The sequence below is a fragment of the Podarcis liolepis genome (assembly GCF_965112155.1).
Source record: "Podarcis liolepis genome assembly, chromosome: 13".
Lineage (NCBI taxonomy): Eukaryota > Metazoa > Chordata > Lepidosauria > Squamata > Lacertidae > Podarcis > Podarcis liolepis.
This window is the reverse complement of record NC_139573.1, coordinates 39,274,994-39,299,649: the sequence shown is the minus strand read 5'-3', so window position 1 is coordinate 39,299,649 and position 24,656 is coordinate 39,274,994. Positions and strand designations below refer to the sequence as shown.

General features: G+C 45.8%; 1 protein-coding gene and 1 long non-coding RNA gene across 4 annotated transcripts in view; one reads left to right on the top strand and one right to left on the bottom strand.

Moving 5' to 3' along the window:
- The window catches only part of LOC310690858, a 30,024-nt gene extending 12,046 nt beyond the window's left edge, over positions 1 to 17,978 (top strand). The window contains exons 2-3 of one of the 3 annotated variants that reach the window (XR_014518219.1): positions 2,338 to 2,601; positions 17,736 to 17,978. This is a non-coding gene — a long non-coding RNA (uncharacterized lncRNA). Of the gene's footprint in view, positions 1 to 2,337; positions 3,950 to 17,735 lie in introns of those variants that run through there. The other 2 variants (XR_014518220.1, XR_014518221.1) reach the window with 2 other exon arrangements.
- The window catches only part of JOSD2 (Josephin domain containing 2), a 67,563-nt gene extending 43,494 nt beyond the window's left edge, over positions 1 to 24,069 (bottom strand). Inside the window, exons 1-5 of the mRNA XM_083470348.1 lie at positions 23,895 to 24,069; positions 21,550 to 21,734; positions 17,985 to 18,110; positions 16,141 to 16,335; positions 5,738 to 8,751 (exon numbers count right to left, since the gene is read on the bottom strand). Of these exons, the coding sequence (XP_083326474.1) occupies positions 8,649 to 8,751; positions 16,141 to 16,335; positions 17,985 to 18,110; positions 21,550 to 21,689 (564 nt within the window). The 5' untranslated portion in view covers positions 21,690 to 21,734; positions 23,895 to 24,069 and the 3' untranslated portion in view covers positions 5,738 to 8,648. The remainder of the gene's footprint in view (positions 1 to 5,737; positions 8,752 to 16,140; positions 16,336 to 17,984; positions 18,111 to 21,549; positions 21,735 to 23,894) is intronic.
- Positions 24,070 to 24,656: the final 587 nt, after the last annotated feature.

Sequence of the window (24,656 nt, the reverse complement as noted above, 5' to 3'; positions counted from 1 at the left end):
CATTAAAAAAAATGAATAGATTAGTCAAGTAATACACTGAAATATATTATATTAGGGGAAATTTCTTGCAAAGATATGTACATTAGTCAAAACTGCATGTAAAAAACATGTGTTTTTAAGGGAAATTCACACTAAAATGCTAGCAAATTTTCATGAGTATCTACAAAAAAATCAACAAATTGCTGCAGAATATTTCTTCAGTGGCTCCCCATCTGCAGAATAGTTTCCTCAGAGAAGCTTACCTGGCGCCTTCATTACATATATTTAGGTGAGAAGCGAGAACGTTTCCCTAAACCAGGCCTTTGGATGACTAAACAATCTATGGCCTTTAAAAGTGTGTTTGTGGGAGGCAGGTTATAGGTTTGTATTTCTGTTCTTCTGTTATGCATTGTATGGTATCTTTTTGTATTTTTATATGCCCTGCGATCTTTGGATGAAGGGCAGTCTACAAATTTAATAAATACAAATAAATAAAAAATAAATAACTGTGGAGAACCAGTTTTAATATTGGGGGGGGGGGGAGGAATGAGAAGCTGAGTGAACTGACCTTGGTGCCTTTATCCCATAAACCCAAAATATTGGTATCTGTGTGTTTTATTATCCAAGAAATGGGGGACGCCATGCAAATGGTATAGGCTGTTGCAGAAGATGACGGATTCCCCTTTGTTGGTGGCTTTTAAGCAGAGGCTGGAAAAGTCACCTCTCATGGGTCCTTTAGGAGCAGATTTCCCACATAAAGTGGGGGCAGCGTTGGACAAGATGACCTCTAAAGTCCTTTCCAACTCATTGATTCTACCCCACCCTTTTATTTATTTTTAGTCCATCTCCTCATTATATATATATACCTTCCCACTCTAAAATCTGGTGACGAAAATCTTCCATCTGGCATGCTGGCAGCCACTGCTGAATATGCTTCTTTGCACTCCTGGGAGATCTGGGGGCTTGTTTGCTTCTTTTGAAAGAGAACAGTTAAGGCTTTCCCCTCCCTCTCCACAAGCTTTCCATTATTCTTATCTGCTTTATCGCTGCTGCTTTAATGCCAGGTCTGGGGTTTGTTACTGTTTTCCCTCCATTATTTTATTTGCTGTTTTATCACTGCCTGATTTTATCTGTATTGTTAATTGCACCAAGTTTGGGAAGCTGTTGGAGTGAAAAAGCAGGCTAAAAATTGCCTAAAACAAACAAGCCATTCAGGACAGCTAACACCGTGATAGCTGTACAAGGTTTCCACTTTTTCTTTTAAGAGATCTTTGTATCTAACCCTTCGTTCCACTCTCCAGGTGGTGGTTAATTGTGTGGCCAGGAAATCAATCAGCACGACTCTCTGCTGCCACCTCAAGTCTAATACGGATATTAAAAAGCAAAATGTCAAAAAATAATGAGCAAGGTTTCGGGTTCTTCCTCATGCTGGGTGCTAAGCAGGGCAAGGAGAGAGAAAAATATGGTGATGTTGAAGTCACAGGCAGGCATAGGCAAACTCCGCCCTCCAGCTGTTTTGGAACTACAACTCCCATGATCCCTAGCTAAGAGGACCAGTGGTCAGGGATGATGGGAATTGTAGTCCCAAAAAACATCCAGAGGGCAGAGTTTGCCTATGCCTGCCACAGAGTCATCACAGTCTTAATAAAGGTAAAGGTAAAGGGACCCCTGACCATTAGGTCCAGTTGTGGCCGACTCTGGGGTTGCGGCGCTCATTTCACTTTATTGGCCGAGGGAGCATACAGCTTCCGGGTCATGTGGCCAGCATGACTAAACCACTTCTGGCGAACCAGAGCAGCACACAGAAATGTCGTTTACCTTCCCGCCGGAGCGGTACTTATTTATCTATTTGCACTTTGATATGCTTTCAAACTGCTAGGTTGGCAGGAGCAGGGACTGAGGAACGGCAGCTCACAGGGATTCGAACCGCCAACCTTCTGATCAGCAAGTCCTAGGCTCTGTGGTTTAACCCACAGTGCCACCCACATCCCTCACAGTCTTAATAATGGAGACTAAAATTGCAGACTTCGTGGCTGACATCAACTAAATGTCTCTGTCCTTCTCTGCCCCTCAAACATCTAGTCAAAAAACTTCTGAAGATCTCTACAGCTAGCAGACCCTCCAAGTGTCCCTATTTTCCAGGGGGCAGTCCCAGATGCACAGAAGCCATCCCAGTTTCTGATTGAACCCAGAATGTCCCGCTTTCCCTTAGGATGTCCCCGTTTTCACTGGAGAAATGTTGGAGGGTATGAGGCCTACCTGTTTCTCTTACTTGCTTGCAGGAGAAGGCAGCTTTACTGCTTCATCGGTGAAAGGTTTTGTTTTTTGTCTTTTTGTGTTTTGTTTTACCAGCTGCAGGCGACCCTGACAAGAGTGGCTGCGCATGAAAAGTCCCTCCTTCCCCCAATACCCCATGGCCCACATTTGCCAGTACCCAAGGCCCACTTTTGCAAGGTGCAGAGCAAGACAAACTAGCAACACAGGTCTCCAGAGAAGACCAAAGAGCCTTGAGGACCAGAAAAAACTCCAGTTTGTTTGGTCCTTCTTGTTACCAAGCCTGGGGGCCCGGTTCTGCGAAGAGGTTAAGACACTAACAGCGTTATTCGCCTTTCTTTTGACCTGGTAAGAAACTCTGAATGTGTGCACTTGCTGCCCACCCCCTGCTGACCCCACCAGCATCACAACACCTATCAAAACACCCAGGTACTCCAAGTGACCCTTTCATAAATAGGGGGAAGTTTCTGTTTCTTGATACTTGTGGCTGGAAAAATCCCTCTCAGTTTTGTTCATTTTGCCTTCTGGGGAAGATACGATATACGATATATCTTTATTGTCACTGTCCTATGCAGGACAATGAAATTGAAAAACTACATAAAACTACATAAAACATTCAAAAACCCCTAAAAACTCTAAAACCCCATTTTAAAATACACTATACTATAGAACCCCCTTATGCTGCGTTTAGAACCAGAATTGCATTTGCATAGAAACTGTTTCTCAGGCGGCTAGTCCTGGCCTTTATAACCCTATACCTTCTTCCAGAAGGCAGAAGCTGAAAGAGATCATTTCCTTTTTCAAAAACGACGATCACGAGTGTTAAGTTGTGGGCAAACATATCAGACGACACAGTGATTCTTCAAACAGCTCTTCTTTATTCAGATGCCAGAACAGAACTAAACTGAGGGGCTCAGTCAGCCTGCTTATATAGAGCTCCAGAACAATGTAACTGTTGCCATTTTCTAAAACTATCCAATCACTGAACGTCACTTTTCGATCCTTCATTTGCATAACTATCTACAGTATCCCCCTGTTGGCCCAGGATGAGAACTTCAGTACATAACGAGCATTCATTCAAGTTAGTCAAGAATCCAACCTTCTGTGTTTTCAAAAAGTTAAGCAGCTGATGGAAGAGGGCAGACATACCTTGGCCTCTCAACATTCGCCACATGTAAATTGGTGCATAGGGACACAGATCTGCTCCCTTCCACCATGACAGAGGAACATGTAAATTTGCGGGTTCTGTGTTTCCCATTTTTCCAATCTTAAATTCAGTTCTCCACATCAATTTGCTTTTTTTAAAAAAGAAAAACCTTCATGAAACTACAGAAGCAGTTTCATACGAATTTCTCTTTATACCACTGCATGCAATTTTGACTAATATACGATTTTTTTAATTTGCCGCACAGCTTGGGGCAAGAATGCTTTTTAGATGTTACTTTCACAAACAGATGCATTTTCACGTGCATCTGATACTGTGTATTTGTGTGCACAATACTTGGCTGGGGAACCGCATTGCAAACTTTGGAAAACCACACATTGTGAAGGACGGTCGTGTTTCAAATTACATCTTGTTTTGAAAACGGCGAATGAGGTGGGTTCGCCTTTAAACGAGAACGGAATGAAATTACCCTGCCCCCTCGCCAGCCATAGCCATCTGTCCCCAATTCTAACATATTGCTGGATGCTAGAACTGTAGCGTTTTGCAATTACGTGTATAAACAGATTCAGTGAGTGATTAAAGTGTTCCTATATTAGGATGCAGTTATGGTCACCTTGCTCCTACACAACACAGGAGGAGGAAGGGCAGAAGAGGCTACCGCAGAATCATGGAATCGTTGCGTTGGAAAGGGACTCTGAGGGTCATTAGTCCAACCCCCAGCAATACAGCCCACAGCCCAGCCGTCCCTGGGTGAGCTCAAACCACCAACCTTCTGGTTAACAACCAGATCCACTGACCCACTGCACCACAACAGAGTTGGAAGCGCCCTCATAGAGCCTTAAGTGGCGTGATGGGAACATACAGTCATATGTGGTGGGATTGTCCATTAGTTAATGAATTTTGGAAGCAGATTGGTATACAAATATCGGGAATTGTGGGTAGGAAGGTGGGAATATCTAAATTAATGGTTCTTATTAGTCTAAGTAGTACCAAGTTAAAAACAAAAGAGGAATGTAAATGGGTAAAATTGATGGTAACTGCAGCCAGATAGGTTATAGCGAGTAATTGGAAAAATGCAGAAGAGTTAGGGGTGAACCAATGGAGGGAAAAACTGAATAATATTATAATTTTAGAATATCTAACTGCAAAGATACACAGAATGAAAGGGTTTAAGGTCAGTGTGAAAGAGGAAGTTTGGCTTGAGAAGATATTGAATTATTTGGGTAGGTTTGAACAATTTGGGGCAATTAAAATGTTAAAAGTTAAATAAACCTTGTGGATGGAGGAGTGTTAATATATATAAAATTGTACACATGGTTGATTTGAAGATGTTATTATTGATGATGTATACCCAATGTACCAGCCGCATGGGGGGGTTTCACTGTTTTGGGTGTTGGTAAAAAAAAAAAAAAATTTAAACATTTTTTTTAAAAAAAGTGGGGAAACTCTGGCCCCTCACACCAAATTTGGCCAGTGAGGCTGTCCCAGGCAAGGCAGGCCCACTCACCAGGCACTCAACATAAAGCGTGGAACTCTCACAAACCCAAACCCGGGTCTAAGCGGAATGGAAATCCCCGTTAGAGCAAAGTTCCCTCCCCGCCGCCTTTCCATTTCAGAAGCAGTTTCAGCACAAAACCCCTTCCTCCATCGGCAAGGGGCTTGCACTAAATCCTACCAAAACCGAGGGATTAAAGTGAGTTTGGACTTCAAAGCGGCTCAGAGGCAGCAAAAGAAAAAGGGTCTTGGCTTTCGCAGCTGTTTCAAGGCAAAACCTCTTTGGGACTTCAAAGCACCAAATCCCCTGATGCCACCAGGCGATTGATAGGCAGCGGAAGGGGGGGAGCCTCATAAATATCTGGCCTGTGACCCCAAAAAGGTCCCCATCCTTATTGGGGGCCATCCAGTTGAACCTCCTCCTGGACATATAGCTGCCCAGACTTTGCCAAAACACCTCCAGCCACCCCTCTCGTTTCATTGTAAAACTGCTCTTCCCAGTTAAGAGCATTTCTCCCAATGGTCATTCAAAATCTGCACTCCTGTAACTTAAGCCCATAAGATCTAGGCCACATTCATGCCAGGATACCCTCCAAGTGTCACGATTTTCCAGGGACTATCTTGGAATTACACAGCCTCTGCTGCCAGCCTCCTTCCTTGGGAAGGTTGTAACAGGTGCTGGAGAGCAGGCGAGGAGAAGACTGAGAAATGTCCCTATTTTCACCTGAGGAATGTTGGAAGATATGGCCCTACATTTGTGAGATGTAGTTTGTTCAAGGTGCTTAAGAGTTGTTAGGACGCGGGTGGCGCTGTGGTCTAAACCACAGAGCCTAGGGCTTGCCGGTCGGAAGGTCAGCGGTTCGAATCCCCATGACGGGGTGAGCTCCCATTGCTCGGTCCCTGCTCCTGCCAACCTAGCAGTTCAAAAGCACAACGTGCAAGTAGATAAATAGGTACCGCTCTGGCGGGAAGGTAAACGGCATTTCCATGCGCTGCTTTGGTTCGCCAGAAGCGGTTTAGTCGTGCTGGCCACATGACCCAGAAGCTGTACGCCGGCTCCCTCGGCCAGTAAAACAAGATGAGCGCCGCAACCCCAGAGTCATCTGCGACTGGACCTAATGGTCAGGGGTCCCTTTACCTTTACCCTTTAAGAGTTGTTGGGTGACTCTTATTCCCCTGGCAGAGCTCCAAATTCCAGGGTGGTATAACAATCAATTCCTCTTCTCTGGGAATCAAAGCTCTAGAAGAGGAATAGGGGCCACCCAACAACTCTCAGCATCCTTAACAAACTACAGCTCCCACAATCCTTCAGGAGAAGCCATGACTGTTTATAAAGTAATATCACAGTGCTTTAAATGCATGGCATGAATGTGACCCTAGCTTTGCCTTCTGGAAAAGCAGAGACCCAGCCTTTGACCTCTTCTGTATAGTAGCTCTTCAGTTTAATAAACAAATGCAATAGGTAAGGGGGGGGGCAGGAACGGGCTAATCCAATGGTAGCGACCAGGACCCCACGATCATCACCTGAGACCCATCTGCGTGTGCCTCTTCCGCAACAGGTCTGGAGAACGGGCCTTTTCTGTGGTGGCTCCCTGCTTGTGAAATGGTCTCCCCAGGGAGGCTCGCCCGGCATCTTCATTACAGATATTTAGGCACCAAGCAAAAACATCCTTCTTCTTCTAGACATTTGGCTAATTGAACAATCAATGGTCTTTTAAAATGGGGGTGTGGGGTTGTTTTTTTTATATTTAAGCATTTTTGTGTTTTTGTATTGAAAACTGGCCTGACGTCCTTAGAGGAAGAGTGATATAGATATTTTAATAAAGATACATAGGGTTGCCATACGTCCGGATTTTGGCAGCCCATGTCTGCAGTGACGATCTTGCCATTTATCCATAAAAATAGCTCCAAAATGGCATTTTTAAAAGTGATTTTGCGCCCCCCAAAAAGAAAAAGAACAACTTTTCTGTCTGGATTTTCACTGTTTGAAATATGGCAACCCTAAACGTACATGAATAAATAAATATACTTTGATGAAAAAAGAGGGCTAACACCAGCATACGAAAAGAGTGTCTCTGTTTTCATCTGTGAAGCGGTGGGGACACAGAAACACTCACTCACTAATATAATTAGCAACACAGAACTGGTTTCCTACCTGCAATAGACAACCTTTCCCACTCCACTCATGCATTCCCCGACACAGTCACAGTGACTCTTCCAAAACAAGAGGCTGACTCTCCCTATGCAAGCAGGTGTGACTCCCTCCGCCCATTCCAGGGAAGAAGAAAAATACATTCCACGCGGAACAATCACAAACTCCAGCACACGTTTTATTGGTTTTGCATCATTTAGTTTTTCCTTCTTTTTCGGTTTCCGAGAACTTAAAAAGGTTCTTGTGTTTTGGAAGAGGGGGAATATTTTCCTTGTCAGGAAATGGACAGCACACATTGCTAAACAAAGCATAAAGACTGGAAAGGTTATTATGGGGGGGGGCAAGAGAGAGCTGAGCAAGGTACTAGCCTCACTTCCTGACCGCTGCGGAAAAGCTGCGCAGCTCCCACTCATTTCTGACCTACTGCAAGGGACGCCATGTACCCCTTTGCAATTTTCCTCCCAGAGGATGAGAAACACACCTTTTCTTTTAAGAAGACTCCCTCCACCCACAAAAACAAAAACAAAAACCTACCTCTTCCCCCTACCCCAATCCAACCTGTGCTTTGGAACAGGTAGAAATCCAACAGACAGATTTTCCCCAACACCTAACATTGTTGGGAGAAGCTTCCTGGTTGAATTTATGTTAGCCAGCAATTACGGGCCCAGGAGTTAAGCGCTTGCAGCCCTGCATCTCTGTGCAAGCCAATCTGCGACTCCAGCCCAATAATTCCTCTCGCCAACTTCACCCCGGTTCCCCGGACGTGCTAGCAAAATTGCACTTTCACACTCCTTTTCTCCCTCTTTTTCCCACTTCGCTCGTCAAGACAGCCAACTCGAGAGTTCTTAACCCCAGATATCATTCCTACGGCCTTCTGCAGGAAAAAAAGAAAGCGAGGTGTCCCGCAAATTGCCCCTCCCAATATCCTCCCTTTGGAGACACCCAGCACCTCACCCCCAAAATGAAGAGGCAGCAGATTTAAGGCAAAAGGCAAAGGAAGTCCTCGCTTAGCCCAAGGAACTCACTGCGATGCACTAGCAGAAATGGCTTTTCACGAAAGGGATCACGTATAAGCAGAGAAGAGAGGTCTGCTATGCCATAGTGGCCGGAAGCAGAACCGGGTAGTCAGACACATTTATATCGTCGACTGCCACATGCCAGGAAACGCACAAGGGTTGGACAGAACCATCATAGCCTGCCTGTAAAGCTAGACACATACACACACACACACACACACACCCTTCAAAGATCTGGCTGGTCGCTGTTGGAAGACATAGCATGACTCATCTCACAGGTCTTAACTGGTCGCGCCAGGAGACCTGCCACCATTTGGGCACTGCATCCTTTATTCCACACTGTCCCAGGACAGGCCAAGTCTTTAAAAAGCAAGGGGGAAGCTGGGGACTCCTATTTCCTGGAGAGGGGAGGAGGACGGATCTCGTACTGTCACTCCCAGACCGGCAGTGTAGAAACGGGAGGACGTGCAGCTTCTTCCTCCCCCACAACGCATGCAGCAGCCAGCACAACAGGGTGGGGCAGAGTGCTTCAGGGCAGGCCCCAACGTGGATCCATAGGCGCCAGGGGTCACCTGACTGTGCTCAGCCAGTTCCCAGCTTCGCTCGACTCATGGGGCACGACCAGCAGCAGCTCGCAAGGGCCCTGGGACAGTATTTCCTGCAGGAACACCCTGTGGTGAAGAAGAGGGAAGGAAGAAGAGGTCATGGACAGGAATGCAGAAAGCTGCCATTGGTCTCTCTAGCTCAGTACTGTCTAGACCTGAAGGAGCGTCTCCACCCCCATCGTTCAGCCCGGACACTGAGGTCCAGCTCCGAGGGCCTTCTGGTGGTTCCCTCGCTGTCAGAAGTGAGATTACAGGGAACCAGGCAGAGGGCCTCCTCGGTAGTGGCACCCATGGCCCTGTGGAATGCCCTCCTATCAGATGTCAAGGAAACAAACAACTGTGATGGAACCTCTACTCACGACCACAATCCGTTCTGGAGGCCCATCTGGAAGTCAAAGCAGGTTGCCGGGAGGGGCGCCGTTGTGCGCAGGCAGCAATTGCCCGCTTCTGTGCATGCGCGAACGACGATCGACACTCCTGCACATGCGTGAATGGCGGCAAACCTGCTGGTTACTTCCGGGTTTGCCGCGGACGTTAGGCAAAATGGACGCGAGCGGAGGCAGACGTAAGAAGAGGTTTGACTGTATCGGATTTCTAAAAGGCACAAGCCTTCTAAGACATCTGAAGACAGCCCTGTTTAGGGAAGTTTTCAATGTTTGTTTTATTGTGTTTTTAATACAGCGGTACCTCAGGTTAAGTACTTAATTCATTCTGGAGGTCCGTTCTTAACCTGAAACTGTTCTTAACCTGAAGCACCACTTTAGCTAATGGGCGGCTTGCAGCATACAGTGGTACCTCGGGTTAAGTACTTAATTCGTTCCGGAGGTCTGTTCTTAACCTGAAACTGTTCTTAACCTGAAGCACCACTTTAGCTAATGGGGCCTCCCGCTGCCGCCGCGCCGCCAGAGCATGATTTCTGTTCTCATCCTGAAGCAAAGTTCTTAACCCGAGGTACTATTTCTGGGTTAACGGAGTCTGTAACCTGAAGCGTATGTAACCCGAGGTACCACTGTATTCTGTTGGGTGCTGCCCAGAGTAGCTGAAGAAACCCAGCCAGATTGGTGGGGTATAAATAATAAATAATTAAGTAATAATAATTTATTATTACTCTTGACTAGCAGTAGCAATTTGGGGGTTTTGTGCAGGGGGCGATTGCTAGTGACACCAGCAATTGAATATTCTGGGATATTCTGCACAGAAGGCATGTGGTCAAAGGTCCTTCCCCAAACAGGATCTCGCAGGGTCTCTCAAAGCGAGCTCCAAACACCCATTGACAGAATTCCAGTTGCAGAACCGTCGCAGCACAAAATAGCCGTGGCTGTTTACCAAACTTCACCCTTGCCTTGCTGCCAGCTCACACCAGAAGGAAATTGCTCATTTTGCCTGGCACTAGTAAGACTTCCAAGTGGGGTGCAGCGTTTCAAGAGGAGGAACAAAATTCCAGGAGAGGTACTGGGCTGGTCTTTATCAAAAGCCAAAAGGCACTGCAGCGTCTCTGGGGAGTAGCTGGCTTACCGTGGCTTTTGAGGGCAAGAGGTTATATGCTTTGATGCTGTAGCAGCTGTTTAGATTATGGATGACATTCATGCCTCACACCCCCAGATGAGCAGGCTGCGTTCTCCATGTTCCTACCATCTTGTGCCTCCTCACGTGGTTAGCTTGGTTGATCCTGCAATGACCCTTTTGCTCAGTGCACACCTCAAATTTAACACTCTTATTTCATGAATCCGATGAAAGAATGGAAAAAAAAACTGCCTGCACGATCTCTGGCTACAAGAAGTTGGTATGGTTTTCTCAATTTAGTTCCTCTTTAATGACTTGCCTTTGCACCATCAGGTTTTCCACGCAACTTACAACCCAAAGTCAGTCACATACATTTTGAAAGTGGAACACACAGCAACAGAGCCAGCAGCGCCACAGCCTAGGGACAGAACACATGTGCTGCTTGCAGAAGGGCTTTTAGGTTCAATTCCCAGAATATCCAGGTAAGTACTGGAAGAGATCTCTCTCTGAAATCCTGGAGAGCTTCTGGTGGTCAGTGGAGGCCGGGAAGGGGGAACCTGTAGCCCTCCAGGTTGTTGCTGGACTACAACTCCCATGATTCCAGACAACTGGGTTGATGGGAGTTGAAGTCCAACATTCTGGAGGGTCACGGTGTCCCCATTCCTGGTGTAGACGATACAGTGGTACCTCTGGATACGCACACCTCTGGTTGCGTATTCTTCGGGTTATGCACGCGGCAAACCCAGAAGTATTTTTCCAGGTTTCGCCAGGCGCGCATGCGCAGAAGCACTCTACACACCGCACACATGCGCAGAAGCGCTCTACTGCACATGCGCATGTGCAGAACAGGCACGTTCGGTTGCGAATTCCTCGGGATCCAACTAGAGCTCCAGAACAGATCCCATGCGCAACCGGAGGTACCACTGTACTTAGTTACATAGACCAATGCTCTTATTTGGTGCAATGATGCTAGAAAAATGCAACCTGTACTGCTGATAGAAGTAGTGCGACTCACGCAACACGTTGGCGATTAATATACACAGAACAATAATGATACACACTTTATCAACCTTCTGAGAAAAATACAAAACATTAAACGAAGCCACAAAGACTTGCGAACTACCCAGCCTAAAATGAACTTATAATGTCTGGTTTCAATAGATTTTTCAAATGCTTAACTCAGCCTTTTGAATAAGTTCATGAAGATACCAACAAAAGGTAAGTTCGGTGATATTCACAATACCGAGAGATGCTAGTAGAGTTGTAGACAGAGACAGGGTGTCGGCGTTTTGCACCTGTTTCGCCCTGGCAGTCCAAGTAATCAAAAGGCCACTGTTCACCCCCAATGGGGCCCTTTAACTGGGGCTTGCAGGTAGCACACTCCCAAAATAGTTTTCCGGGCTTCTTCAGTGGTCTAATCTCAAAGTCTTGGTGCAAGGCAACTTATTTGGTGCAAGGCAACTGCCTGTGATTGTAACAGGTAGGAAACAAACGACCTATCACATTATTATTACCTGTCAAAAGTTCAGCAGAACGAAATTGTTTTTAAGTCGCTGCTGGACTGACATCTTATCCTCTTGAAAAGCCAAGGGCTCCCACTCCATCAGATTTCTTTTCTTTACCATTTTTAATACGTATAAAAATCGTGGGTGGCAAATGCCACCTTTAAAGCAATTACCTGCTGTCCGAGAAGAGTAAATGGCTCCTCTGTGACACATCCATGCATCACCTTGTGAAACGAAGCACTCCAGGGCTGCTGCTATTTCCTCATGAGCAACTGGAATCCATATGCTAGCCTGCCCCTTACTCGGAAGCGAGTCACACTGTGCTCAGCTGGTGCTGCTCACAAGTAAGGACGCAAAAGGACTTCACCCTCAGAACTCTTTAGCAGCCTGAGTTTTAACACGGTGTCTGCAAACTGGGAGGATGGTTGCCAAAAGACTCGCTGGAAAGAATATCCCCTAAGCTGGGGCACTACCATGAAGACAATTTATCTCCAGTGACCACCCATCTATCCTCCCTGGAACCTGGAAAACAGCCTCGGGACCTCAGGGAAAGGGCAAGTTCCTACAGGAGAAGGTGGTTCATCATCATCATACGCTGTCCATATGACAGGGTTGCCCCAGCCACTCTGGGTGGCACCCAACAAAAAAACTTCATTAAAACTTCAAAAAAGCCATTAAAAACTTCCCTGAACGGGAGTAGGGCTGTCTTCAGATGTCTTCTAAAAGTCGGTCAGTTGGGCATTCCACAGGGCAGGTGCCACTACCAAGAAGGCCCTCTGCCTGGTTCCCTGTAGCTTCACATCTCGCAATGAGAGAAGCACCAGAAGGTCCTCAGAGCTGGACCTCCGTGTCCTGGCTGAACGATGGAGGTGGAGCATTCTTCAGATACTCTGGCCCTAAGCTATTCTGAGCTGGTTTCAGGCGTTGCCTCTCATCAGTGGCAGAAACAGAAGCACCTCTTCTGCAGCATCAGTAGTTGCAAAAAGAAAAATGGGGCAACATTATGGTCCCTCTGGTCCATTTCCCCAGTATAACTCTGGCTTAACACATCATGCAAAGGGTATCATCAGACAGATACACAAATGGGGAGTGGAAGAGACCTGACTGCTTTCCAGAGGAAGACTTTGCAAAGTACCTCGGGGCTGGCTTCTGCCTACCCATCCTGCAAAGGAACCCTACTTTTCTTTTTCCTTTTTTTTTGGTTTTTCTTTTTTTTTTTGGTTTTGCTTTTTGCTTTTGATTTTTATCGATTTGTACTGTTTGATTGCTGTTTGTTTTTCCCTTGTTTTTTTTCTTCTTTGTCTCTTTGTTTTCTTCTGTAATTTTAAAATGCTTAATAAATATCATTTAAAAAAAATAAAATAAAAAAAGGAACCCTACTTTTCAGCCTCATTTTAAAATGGCTTTTTGCTCAGGATTCTGGGCACAGTCTTCATCGAGGAAGATGTTTCATTGAATCAGTTCATCTTGCCACCTGTGTGTCTGATGCAAGACTGCATCAAGGTCATAGTGACAGTGCAGAAATCCACAGAGCACATATTCCAGCACATAACCCTCCAGAGCTGGTGTAATATGTTCCCGGGACCCTTCTGTATCCAGGCAGTTTTGTATCCAGGCAGAAAATCTACCCTTCTGTATCCAGGCAGTTTTTGATTTATTTATTTTTTCAAACTGGTTTTTGACCTGGGTCTAACAAATCCAATTTGGCTGAAGCATCATAAACTGCAAAAACCATGCATGCCTGGATGAAATCTACTAGTGAGGTGTGTGACTCTAATGGTTGGTATTAGCGTGAGGCAAGCTGGCTTTGCCATTTTTTATTCTGTACTCCCAATTCCCAAATGCAGTGGACACTCGGGTTGTGGACGTGATCCGTGCGGGATGCACATTCGCAACCTGCATCTGCGCATGTGCAGGTTGCGATTCAGCGCTTCTGCGCATGCGTGACCGCTGAAACCCGGAAGTAACCTGTTCCGGTACTTCTGGGTTTTGGTGGTCCGCAACCCAAAAAACCGCAACCTGAAGCGGCTGTAACCCGAGGTATGACTGTACACCATATACTGTTAAGCCTGTATTTTATCGGCAAAGGGTTCTTAAGCTTATGTTATACACTCCACTTGCAAGCAACCATGTTTACATAGGTCACCACGTAATTAATAAATTAATTGGTCCTCTCTTGCTCAGGGCTGCTGCTCAGAAATGAGCGGGGGAAGTGGCCCTCAATATGGGAAGACTCGGGACAGGCTGCTCAGCGACCTCGAGCGACTTCCAGGCAACAGCTACAGCGGCGTATATGAGTCTCTTTCTCTCTCTCTCACCTCCCCACATGCCCTCCCTATTGAAGTGGGGTGGTTCCCCACTTTATGCAATTTCACTTATGCGTGCGGGGGCCCAGAACACAAATCCCGCATAAGTGTGCGTGGGAGGGGAAACACCTGAAACCTTCTGAATAAAGCATTGCATTTATCCTTGCACAGCTGCTTGAAGTGAACTTGGTTCTGAATCCCATACCTGCCTGCTTTGTCACACGCTGCCGAGTTCCCTTGTGTAACTCAAAAGGCAGTGAGTGGGCTGTTTGGCTCGTGTCTTTGTGAATCCCAAAGATGTCCAGAGAACAACGTCAGTTTCCTCTGAGCTCAGGAATGGGGGGGATACAGGGGTGGTGGCAGTAACATCTCCCAAATACGTCTCTCATGCTGTCAGCTCAGAGTAACAAAACCATAATAGTAATGATAAATTTATTATATAATGTATTATTTCTACCCCGCCCATCTGGCTGGGTTTCCCCAGCCACTCTGGGCGGCTCCCAACAGAAGATTAAAAGCACGATAAAACATCAAACATTAAAAACTTCCCTAAACAGGGCTGCCTTCAGATGTATTTCTAAATACCTCGGGTTACAGCCACTTCAGGTTGCGTTTTTTTAGGTTGCGGACTGTCGAAACCCGGAATTACCGGAACGGGTTACTTCTGGGTTTTAGTGGTCGTGCATACGCAGAAGCGCTAAATCACACTTTGCGCATGCACAGAAGCACAAAATCGCAACCCGCACAAAAGCAGACACGGGTTGCGAATGCTGTGGGTTGCGAACGTGCATCCCGCATGGATCATGTTCGCAACCCGAGCGTCCGCTGTAGTTGTTTATTTCCTTGACATCTGATGGGAGGGCGTTCCACAGGGTGGGCGCCGCTACCAAGAAGGCCCTCTGCCTGGTTCCCTGTAACTTCTCGCAGTGAGGGAACTGCCAGAAGGCCCTTGGAGCTGGACTTCAGTGTCCGGGCAGAATGGGGGTGAAGACGCTCCTTTACATGTTGGCAGTGGCGAGATTAAAACTACACAAACTTCTTTTTACCACCTCAAGTATTCTTGGGACCCGTGGATCTTCAGACTCCTCCTCCTGTATATCCATCTCCATCTCCACCTTTGCTCTCTCCCACTGCCGAATGACATACCCTGAACAGCTACTAGAAGCCAGGCTTTTTTGATAACAGCACCAACCTATGGACTCTCCTTCGTTGGTGGTTTTTAAGCATAGGTTAGTTGGGCATCTGCCATGGAGGCTTTAGCCAAGTTCCCTGCATTGCAGGGGGGTTGACTACATGACCCTTGGGGTCCCTTTCCAACTCTACAATTCTGTGATTCTATGAATAACTTTCCAAGGAAAGCTTGTCAGGACCCAACACGTCATACTCTTCTAGACGCCTGGCAAAGAGAAGACAAGACTATCCCAGAAGTCTTTGAACTGAGTTTTCTGATGCTCTGGTTATTTAAGCAACGTTTACCTGCAAAACTGGTGGTGTTTGGTTTTCCAGTAAGGTTATAATGTATTTCTTATTTATTGCCGAATAGCCATCTAGCAGGAATGCTATGGCAGTGGATTCCTTTAAATCAGCAAAATGAGCTTTGAGGTCTTCTTTCTCACACTATAAATTCTATTCCATTGCACAATCTGCTTTGGTGTAAGCCAACTCTGATTCGCTTTGGGGCGCGAGGAGGATAAAGGAGGCAGGATATAAAGTATTTAAAAATAAATCACTGGGACTACACAGTAAAGGTAAAGGGACCCCTGACCAATAGGTCCAGTCATGACTGACTCTGGGGTTGCGGCGCTCATCTCGCTTTATTGGCCGAGGGAGCCGGCATACAGCTTCCAGGTCATGTGGCCAGCATGACTAAACCGCTTCTGCTGAACCAGAGCAGCACACGGAAACGCCATTTACCTTCCCGCCGGAGCGGTACCTATTTATCTACTTGCACTCTGAGGTGCTTTCGAACTGCTAGGTTGGCAGGAGCAGGGACCGAGCAACGGGAGCTCACCCCGTTGCAGGGATTCAAACCGCTGACCTTCTGATCAGCAAGTCCTAGGCTTTTTGTTTTAACCCACAGTGCCACCCGCGTCCCTGGGACTACACAGTAGTCGTCCCCAAACCAGCCACAGCAGCAGTACCTGAGGTCAGATTCACCACCGATTGGAGCCGGACCCTTCAGCTTGGAGTCAAGGTTGTAGTAGGTGCCGTCAAGCTGGCGCACAGCGATCCAGTGGCGGCGCCTCACTGGGAGGGACAGGAAGCCCAGACACACGTTGGACGGGACGTTGATGATGAAGCCAAGAACCCCTTCCAGGGAGAGCTGCTCTAGGGGCCTAAGGCACAAAGGGAGATGAGACTTGTCAAAGAGGATATGATTCTAGAGAGACACACAGATTTCTCAAGTGACTCGTAGAAACTCAATGGTGTCGAGCTGTTAAGAAGCTAAAGCAGGTCTCAACCAGGGTGGATTTCATTTAAATCACTAGTCAGTAAGACTTGATTTAAATCTTTCTTTCTTTCTTTCTTTTACAGAAAGACTAATTCTTGCTGGTATAATCTTAATATTTACAACCAGGTTTCAGTTTTGGAATAATGAATTTTCAGAGTTGTTTTTACAGTTACAGTATATAAAAAATTACTGAGTTGGTTATACTATTAGAAATACACAGACCGATAATTACAAAATTATTGTGAGGTTTAATAAGTTAACTGTTTATATATGGACAACTTTTCTGCCGTACTTTATTGGAAGGAGTAAAATAATCATTTCCTGAATAACAATGTAAACGATTTATTTAACTAAAACAGTAACATTATAGCACATGTATCCCTGTTTGTTAACTGATATGGTTAAACAAACAAAAAACAAAAAAACTTAAACATGTCCTTATTTCCTGATGAATAGCCTTTGGACTATAATGTAACTTAAATACAAAACGATCTTTAGAAAGATTTTTCCTCCAAAAGCATTTTATTTTAAAAATCCGATTTAAATTTTAAAAATCTGATTTTTTATTTTTTTTAAATCCGCCCTGGTCTCAACACAGTCAGTCCTTGGGAAAGGAGGAGAGTATCTGGGAGCAAAATAAAAGTCACTTCCACATTCTCCAGAATTCCAGGTCCAAATTTTTAAAGGGGAGCAATTCACGGTAGGGGGAAACAACAAAAACACCCTATGGCAGGCATGTCCAACTCCCAGGAGACTGCAATCTGCTCCCACTATAACCAAACTGTTAGCGATCAACCCATTGGATTGACCAAAGTTGTTGAGATTTTTAGGGGGGAAGAAGACCAGGGACGCCCCGCGATCGACCGGTAGATTGTGATTGCCCTGTTGGACATGCCTGCCCTATGGGGACTGCAATCATATCAAAAGAGCAAATGGTGGGAGATTTCAGTGGCTGCCTCTAGTTCCATGAGACTTTGGCCTTCCTTACTCAACATTGCAGTGCAGACCAACTTACCTCGGGTGCTCACAATTCATCTCCATACGCACAGGTAACATGGGGAGGTGAAACGGGGACACTTCTTGCCGCCTTGAACCAGCAAGAGCCCCTCCATGAGCTCAGCTGGGACCAGACGCCAATTGGCTGCCCTCTTTCTCTCCAAACGCTCTCACTGCAGTGGCCACTCCATCCGGTTATTAGACCTGAAGATGCTATGCAACTCCGCTTAGTTCCCTTTCCCCCGCCTCTCCCTTCACTTCTCATTCTGTTTTCCTTTCATATAATAGAATTGCACCTTAGATTGGCAGCCATGGCCCCCAGCAATTTGGCAGAAAGGCATCCCTTAAACATAATAAAGAAAGAAGCTAAAGGAGGAAGGTGGAAGAAGATCTGCCGATGGGAGGGAGAAGGACAGGAGCGTGGCAAGTCGGCCACCGTAGCAGTGGCAAGCCGGGAGATGATGGGGAGCCTGCAAAGTCGCCTGCCCCAGGGGAAGCAGATACACAACACCAGGCAAAGGTTGCTGCTCTCCTCACCTCCGTTTGTCCCACCAGATGGCTTCTAGACCCACACTCTGAAGAGCTGCCATGATGACGTTGACATCATAGTTACCGGTTCCCAGAAAGCTGCGGTGCGGGTTCCACCTGGCATCTGGGGCCAGCCTGTTGGAGGGAAGGAAGGAGGGACTCACTGTAAGAATCAGAGGGCTGGACACCAGGGAAAGAATAAGGCACAGGGAAATTCTTGGGATCAGTGTAGGACCCCAATCCGAGAATTACTGTTTTGAATTATTATTAATGTGTACCCCACCCATCTGACTGGGTCGCCCCAGCCACTCTGGGCGGCTTGCAGCATACAGTGGTACCTCGGGTTAAGTACTTAATTCATTCCGGAGGTCTGCTCTTAACGTGAAACTGCTCTTAACCTGAAGCACCACTTTAGCTAATGGGGCCTCCTGCTGCCTCCGCGCTGCCGGAGCCCGATTTCTGTTCTTATCCTGAAGCAAAGTTCTTAACCTGAAGCACTATTTCTGGGTTAGCGGAGTGTGTAACCTGAAGCGTATGTAACCTGAAGTGTATGTAACCCGAGGTACCACTGTATAGAAAAGCATAGTAAAACATTAAACCTTAAAAAGCTTCCCTATACAGTGTTGCCTTCAGATGTTTCCTAAATGTTATATAATTACTCATCTCCTTAACATCTGATGGCAGGGTGTTCCACAGGACAGGTGCCGCTACCACAAAGGCCCTCTGCCTGGTTCCCTGTAGCTTCGCTTATCGCAGTGAGGGAACCGCTAGAAGGCCCTCAGAGCTGAACCTTAGTGTCTGGGCTGAGCAATGGGGATGGAGACACTCCTTCAGGTATACAGGGCCAAGGGCATTTAGGGCTTTAACCACATCATGTTGTCTCTCCTCAATACCTACCTTGAGGAGAGACAACAAAAACACACAGAGAAACGCAAGAAAACTTGGATTCAATTATCTAAGACGCATGTCGAAAAAGAAACATAAAAGAATTAAATGATATAGACCTCCAACAGATTTATAGTCCTCAAAAAACCGAGCTGAAGAAGGCATTTACTCCGAAACAGGGCCCTGTCCTGGTCACCACTACTGAGTCGTACATCTGATCCACACTCCGGATACTCCGTTTTGGCCCTATTTGAACCTTTATTCTTTATTCTTTATCCTGATTTTATATAATATGGACTCTTTTTGACTGCCATTGAGACTTGTATAAAACAATTGTTGTGCACTATATCACTGCATATTTGAAACTACATTATTTCTGTACTTAAACGTTGTGTCCAAATTTACTATTACCTTTAAACTATCGTACTTACACGTTGTATTTAAATTTACTACTAGCTTCAACTGTTATTCTTAGCAGAATATACACGTTTTTCATTTCAACTCGAGTAGGAATTATTCCTTATATTGAAACTTGTGGCCAGAGTTCTTGATTTAACCTAAAAACATCATTACTGAATTGCATTGCAAACTCCCCCAACCCCATTTCCATCTTCCTCTGTCAGATGCTATATTGTATTCTCCAAGAGATAGTCCTTTCTTTCTTCTATTCTGTAAAAGCACCAACCCAATGATGTTACTATGTAGCTGTTGTTATTTCTTTTTTATCATCCTGCAAATTTACTCATTTATTATCAACCTGCAGATTTTTGCTTCTCCTAAGTTTGTGCCGAATAAAATATGTGCGTTTCCCACATCCTGTTCTCTTTCTGCCCATTTCAAGTTTGTAGAAACTTGTCCCCGGAGAGAGTCACCCTCAAAATACATCGAGAATAAAGGATGTGTACTTCTTTCTATTCAACTGCCTCCTCTGCTTTTCCAGAGAAATATTATACCCCAGGGACCAGTGCTTGCCCCGAACAACGTTGTATAAAAATGAACAATCAATCAACAGATCTATACGGCAAAAGAAGCAGTATTTCAGATGCTGACTTTACACCTGTTCCATCCGCTGGAGTGGCTGCCGAGTGCAAGACATATATCTGCACTGTGCTAATTAAAGTACCGCGATGACCAGTGGATTTAAGTGACTAAAGGAAACAGCATCTCCCGCAAAACACCTGGGGAGTTGCCCAGTCCATCCATCAACTGTCAAGGAGACAGGTGGACCATCCCTTCGGTGACAGGCACGCAGAATTAGTGCCCTGCCCTAGTGCAGCGCTCCTGAATTTAAAGGCGCACTGGCAGGTCCATGCCAAGCGGAAGGGGTGATGCGCCACCATGTGCCGTTGCAGAACTGTGTTTTAAAGATGATTCACTGAAAGCTAGTTAAGCACAAGTTATGCCAAACCTCACACGCAGTATTCAAAATCAGCCATGGCTTTCGACCACTTTTGACTTGGAGAAGATGCCTGGGAGCCAGGATGATGCCTGACACGTCCACCATCTGGAGGCGCATACCTGGGGATCATTGGATCGGGACTGTTTCTTTCACCCACTAATGCCACATTCTGTAGAATTCCATCAGTTATTTTTTATCCGCACAAGGAATGAATTTCTGGAACCAAAGAGCTTTTTCTGGGCAGCCTGGGCAGGAGCAGCTACCATCAAGAAAGAGGTTGGAATCAGCCTATATATATATATATATATATATATATATATATATATGGACACGGGTGGCGCTGTGGGTTAAACCACAGAGCCTAGGACTTGCTGATTAGAAGGTCAGCGGTTCGAATCCCCACGACAGGGTGAGCTCCCGTTGCTTGGTCCCTGCTCCTGCCAACCTAGCAGTTCGAAAGGACATCAAAGTGCAAGTAGATAAATAGGTACCGCTCCGGTGGGAAGGTAAACGGCGTTTCCGTGTGCTGCTCTGGTTCGCCAGAAGTGGCTTGGTCATACTGGCCACATGACCCGGAAGCTGTACGCCAGCTCCCTCGGCCAATACAGCAAGATGAGCGCCGCAACCCCAGAGTCAGCCACGACTGGACCTAATGGTCAGGGGTCCCTTTACCTTATATATATATGTATGTGTGTGTGTGTGTGGACTGTCCCTGCATCAAGATACTTTTCTTCTTTAAGTTCTCAAAGCTCTTAACCTAGCTCAAGGTTGTCATCTGATCTAGCCAGATCTATAACTGAGAATCAACCACAGTCAGTCCATCATTTGAAAAATAAGACTTTAGAGCTGTCTTGCCCCAAAATGGCAATGAGACATTCCATTATGGCAACTGTAACTTTGGTTTAAAGAGCTGTTTGGCACCTAGCTTATATAGCTGAGTTTCTAACACTGCTCACATGCATTTCATGGTACTGTGGGGTCTGTCTATGGGGTTCTCCAGCAGCCAGCCTGGAGGTGCTAATCCTCAAGGCTGCCAGATTTGGGGGGCACAGCAGGAAATATGAAGGAGATACAGCCTTCGCCTTCCTCTCCCCCTCCCTCCTTGAAAAAACAATTGACTGTCGGGGAATTTTAAAAGGCGACTGTAATAAGCCATTTACAGAGCTGAAAGGCTGTTAGGGCATTGATAAAAGGATCCTGCATGCAGAGAAAAGTCTCCTCTGGGAATCTTGAAAGCAGATACAGAGGTATTAGCGAGAGGCGAAAGCACAAGACGTTCCAGCCACTCACTTCTTGCAGATCTCATCCGCCGCCTCTTGCGTGAAAATCCGTTCCTGCAGGACGTTGTTGAGGGCATGGACAGCACACAGCTCCAGCCGCTGCCGCTCATGGTAAACCCCAGGAGCTTCGTTTCGTCCGGACCCGGACATCACATCTACACAGGTCCAAGAAGTTCTTCCTGCAAGAGATCAGCCCTGCAAAGAAAGTCCAATGATGAAATCACAGAAGACAGAGAAGGCAAGCAAATCAATGCAATTGCATTAGTGAGCTACTGCCTGGCTGGTAGTTTCACATCAACTATGTGTTCCCTGGCCTTTCTCACATTGGCCCCTTTCCTCTTTGCCCGTTCTGTCTCATCATTTCCCTTACCCTCTCAAGCGGCTCACTTTGGTCTTCTCGGCTACCCCTTTACCTACTCTGAACCTCTTTTAAGTTGCCCTAGGCCTAACACCTTCTCAAGTCACCTGCCTTCTCTTCTACTCATCTCCAAGGCATTCCTACCTGCCACACCCCCTCTCTTGCATCACAGCAGCTCAGCCAATGGCAGTCAGAGACTCTCCTGCCTGCTCCCACCCGACTCCAGCATCAGGGAAGTCCCAACCAATCACTGCTGAGACTTTGACCATCGTCAAAAACACCACAGAAGCCACGAGTGCATAACGACAAATGTGAACTTCCATGGCAGAAAGGCAGTATCTGAATTCAACAAATAACATGCCCCCACAAAAATGAATACTCCTAAAGTCTAAGAGATGGAAGAGAACAAATCAAAACGCATATTACTAAACCACACAGAAATCAAATATTTTAGCCACTAGAGCAGTAAAAAAAAAAAAAAGAGTGCTTAAAGAAATCACCACCAAGATGCATTTGTTGGTGAAATTTATTATTTATTGATGTATTTTTATACCGCCCTTCAATGCAGCAGTCACAGGACAGCGGACAACTAAATAACATACAACAAACTATAATACATGATACAATCGTTACGATCAAAATTCACATAAAATTCACGCAACTAATGTAGCTGCAGCATTAAAACTGACTTCACCGAAAGCGTTTTGAACCATTAGGTCTAAAACAGTCATTCCTCCACAATATACAGCAGAACTCTGTCTACTCTGATGTAAGTTGTATTGAATTCAATACTCCTGGGTAAATAGTGTTAGGATTGCAGACTAAAGGCACTTAACGTTTAAAGATCAAAACCGTTTTCCCCCTTCCACCCTGCTTTATTTTGTTTTAACAGGAACAGAAGAGCTCTACTGCAATTTGCTAAAACTATAATTGCCCAAACCAGTCCTCACTAGCTAAGTTCCCCGGGCAAGCAAGGTAATGCCAGCAAAGCAGTGCCAATTCATGTCACAACTGTACTGGCTTTTTAAAAAGGTCCCCTAAAATACAGTAGCTACCAGTATACATGCTAAGAAGAAAGACACAGGGCTGCTGCATTAAAACTGAGAAAGCAGATCCGCAGAAACTAAGGAACCCCCAAGTTACACCTGCCTTTTAATTCCAGTGGTCCTACTCTGAGTGAAGACTAGCATGGGGAAGGGAGGTATATTGGTTCATTTCGTTGTGTGTTTTGTGTTTCCACCCTGCATTTTTATGCTGAGATCTACGAACGAAGGACGGCATCCAAATTTAGTAAATAAATAGGAAGTTGAGATAATTCGAACCTGTTTTAGCATTTTAACTTCGTTACGTTTCAAAGCGCCTGGATTTTATCGCCTGATCTTCTTGCAAAGCACTTTGAGGGCTGCTGTTTTTCTTTGAAAGCAAGCAGCGTATAGATTTTTAGCTAACTAAACGAATAAAACAAACAAGCAACATCGAACCGCCTGGACAGGAGAGTTACCGGTAATTCCCCATGCCCAAAGTGTGTTTCCAAAAGCAATTATAAACATATTATTAAAAAGTCTAGCGGCCAAATGACAGCTGGCGGCTCACAGTCTTCTATTTCACCAGGAAATTTTTCCTAATCCCAATCATGGATACAACCATATTACTTTTGTATATATTTTTAAAAAACCAGAGAGAGAGAGAGAGCTTACAGCTCACAGTCCTTTCCTTTTCGCTAGAAAACTTTCCCTAATCGCAATTTAATAGGTTGCTGCACTGGGGGGTGCTGCTGATCCTTCCCTGGCAGGCTGGCAGCACTCTGTACATGCTCTAAAGCGCAGTTGTTTTAGTTAATCGTAAAGCCCCCAGTCTTAAAAGAAACCCTCCCCTGTTGTTGTTTTGTTGTTGTTTTTCAATCCCCTTCCCCAGCCAGCTTAATAGCCTGGCCAACAATACCCAGACTTCCCAGGAGGAGAAAAATAACAATAATAATAACAATAAAAGCATCTTACCCTCGCGAAGCTGGGACTCCAGCAACTAAAACTCCGCACCGTGCCCATCCCCGGGAGCCGCTTCCTTTGAAGGCCAGGCTGACAGTGCAAAGGGCGTGGGCGGCGAACTACCATTCCCGGCGAGCATCGGGAGAGGGCGGCGGGACTTCAGCTCCCGGCATGCCTCGCGGCGCCGGCCGGAAGGAACGCGGAGAAACCTCTCTTTCCCCCAGATCTGCGCCGGTGACGTAGCGTCGTGTGGGCGGAGACGAACTGCAGGCGCGGTACAGGCAGAAGCCACAAAGCGCGCTATGGCAACGGGATGGCAATGCAGTTGAATGGCCAATAAGGCCAAGCAAATGTGAAAATAAAAATAGAAATTAATAAATAATCGTATAGTCTAGGAGAGTGAAGAGAAAGAGTTAACGCCCGGTCAGGGGCAGAAGGGCAGGGCTCCTGCGTCGTCCGCAACGAGCAACTTTGAATTTACCTTGCAAATTCCTCATTTGGAAATAGCTTGCGCAGGTGCATGTCTGTAGAGACAGTGGATAGTGCAAACCGTCAAGTGCGCTGCTGGATCTTAGCTGTCAACTTTTCCCTTTTCTTGCAAGGAATCCTATTCGGAATAAGGGAATTTCCCTTTAAAAAAGGAAAACGTTGACAGCTATGTGGTGGATCAGTGCTTAATGGTTATTGTGTTTGTTTAAAAACAATAAAACGGGGGGAGGTTTGAAATAATTTTTATTTGATTTAACACCACCATATAAATCCACATTTAAAGAT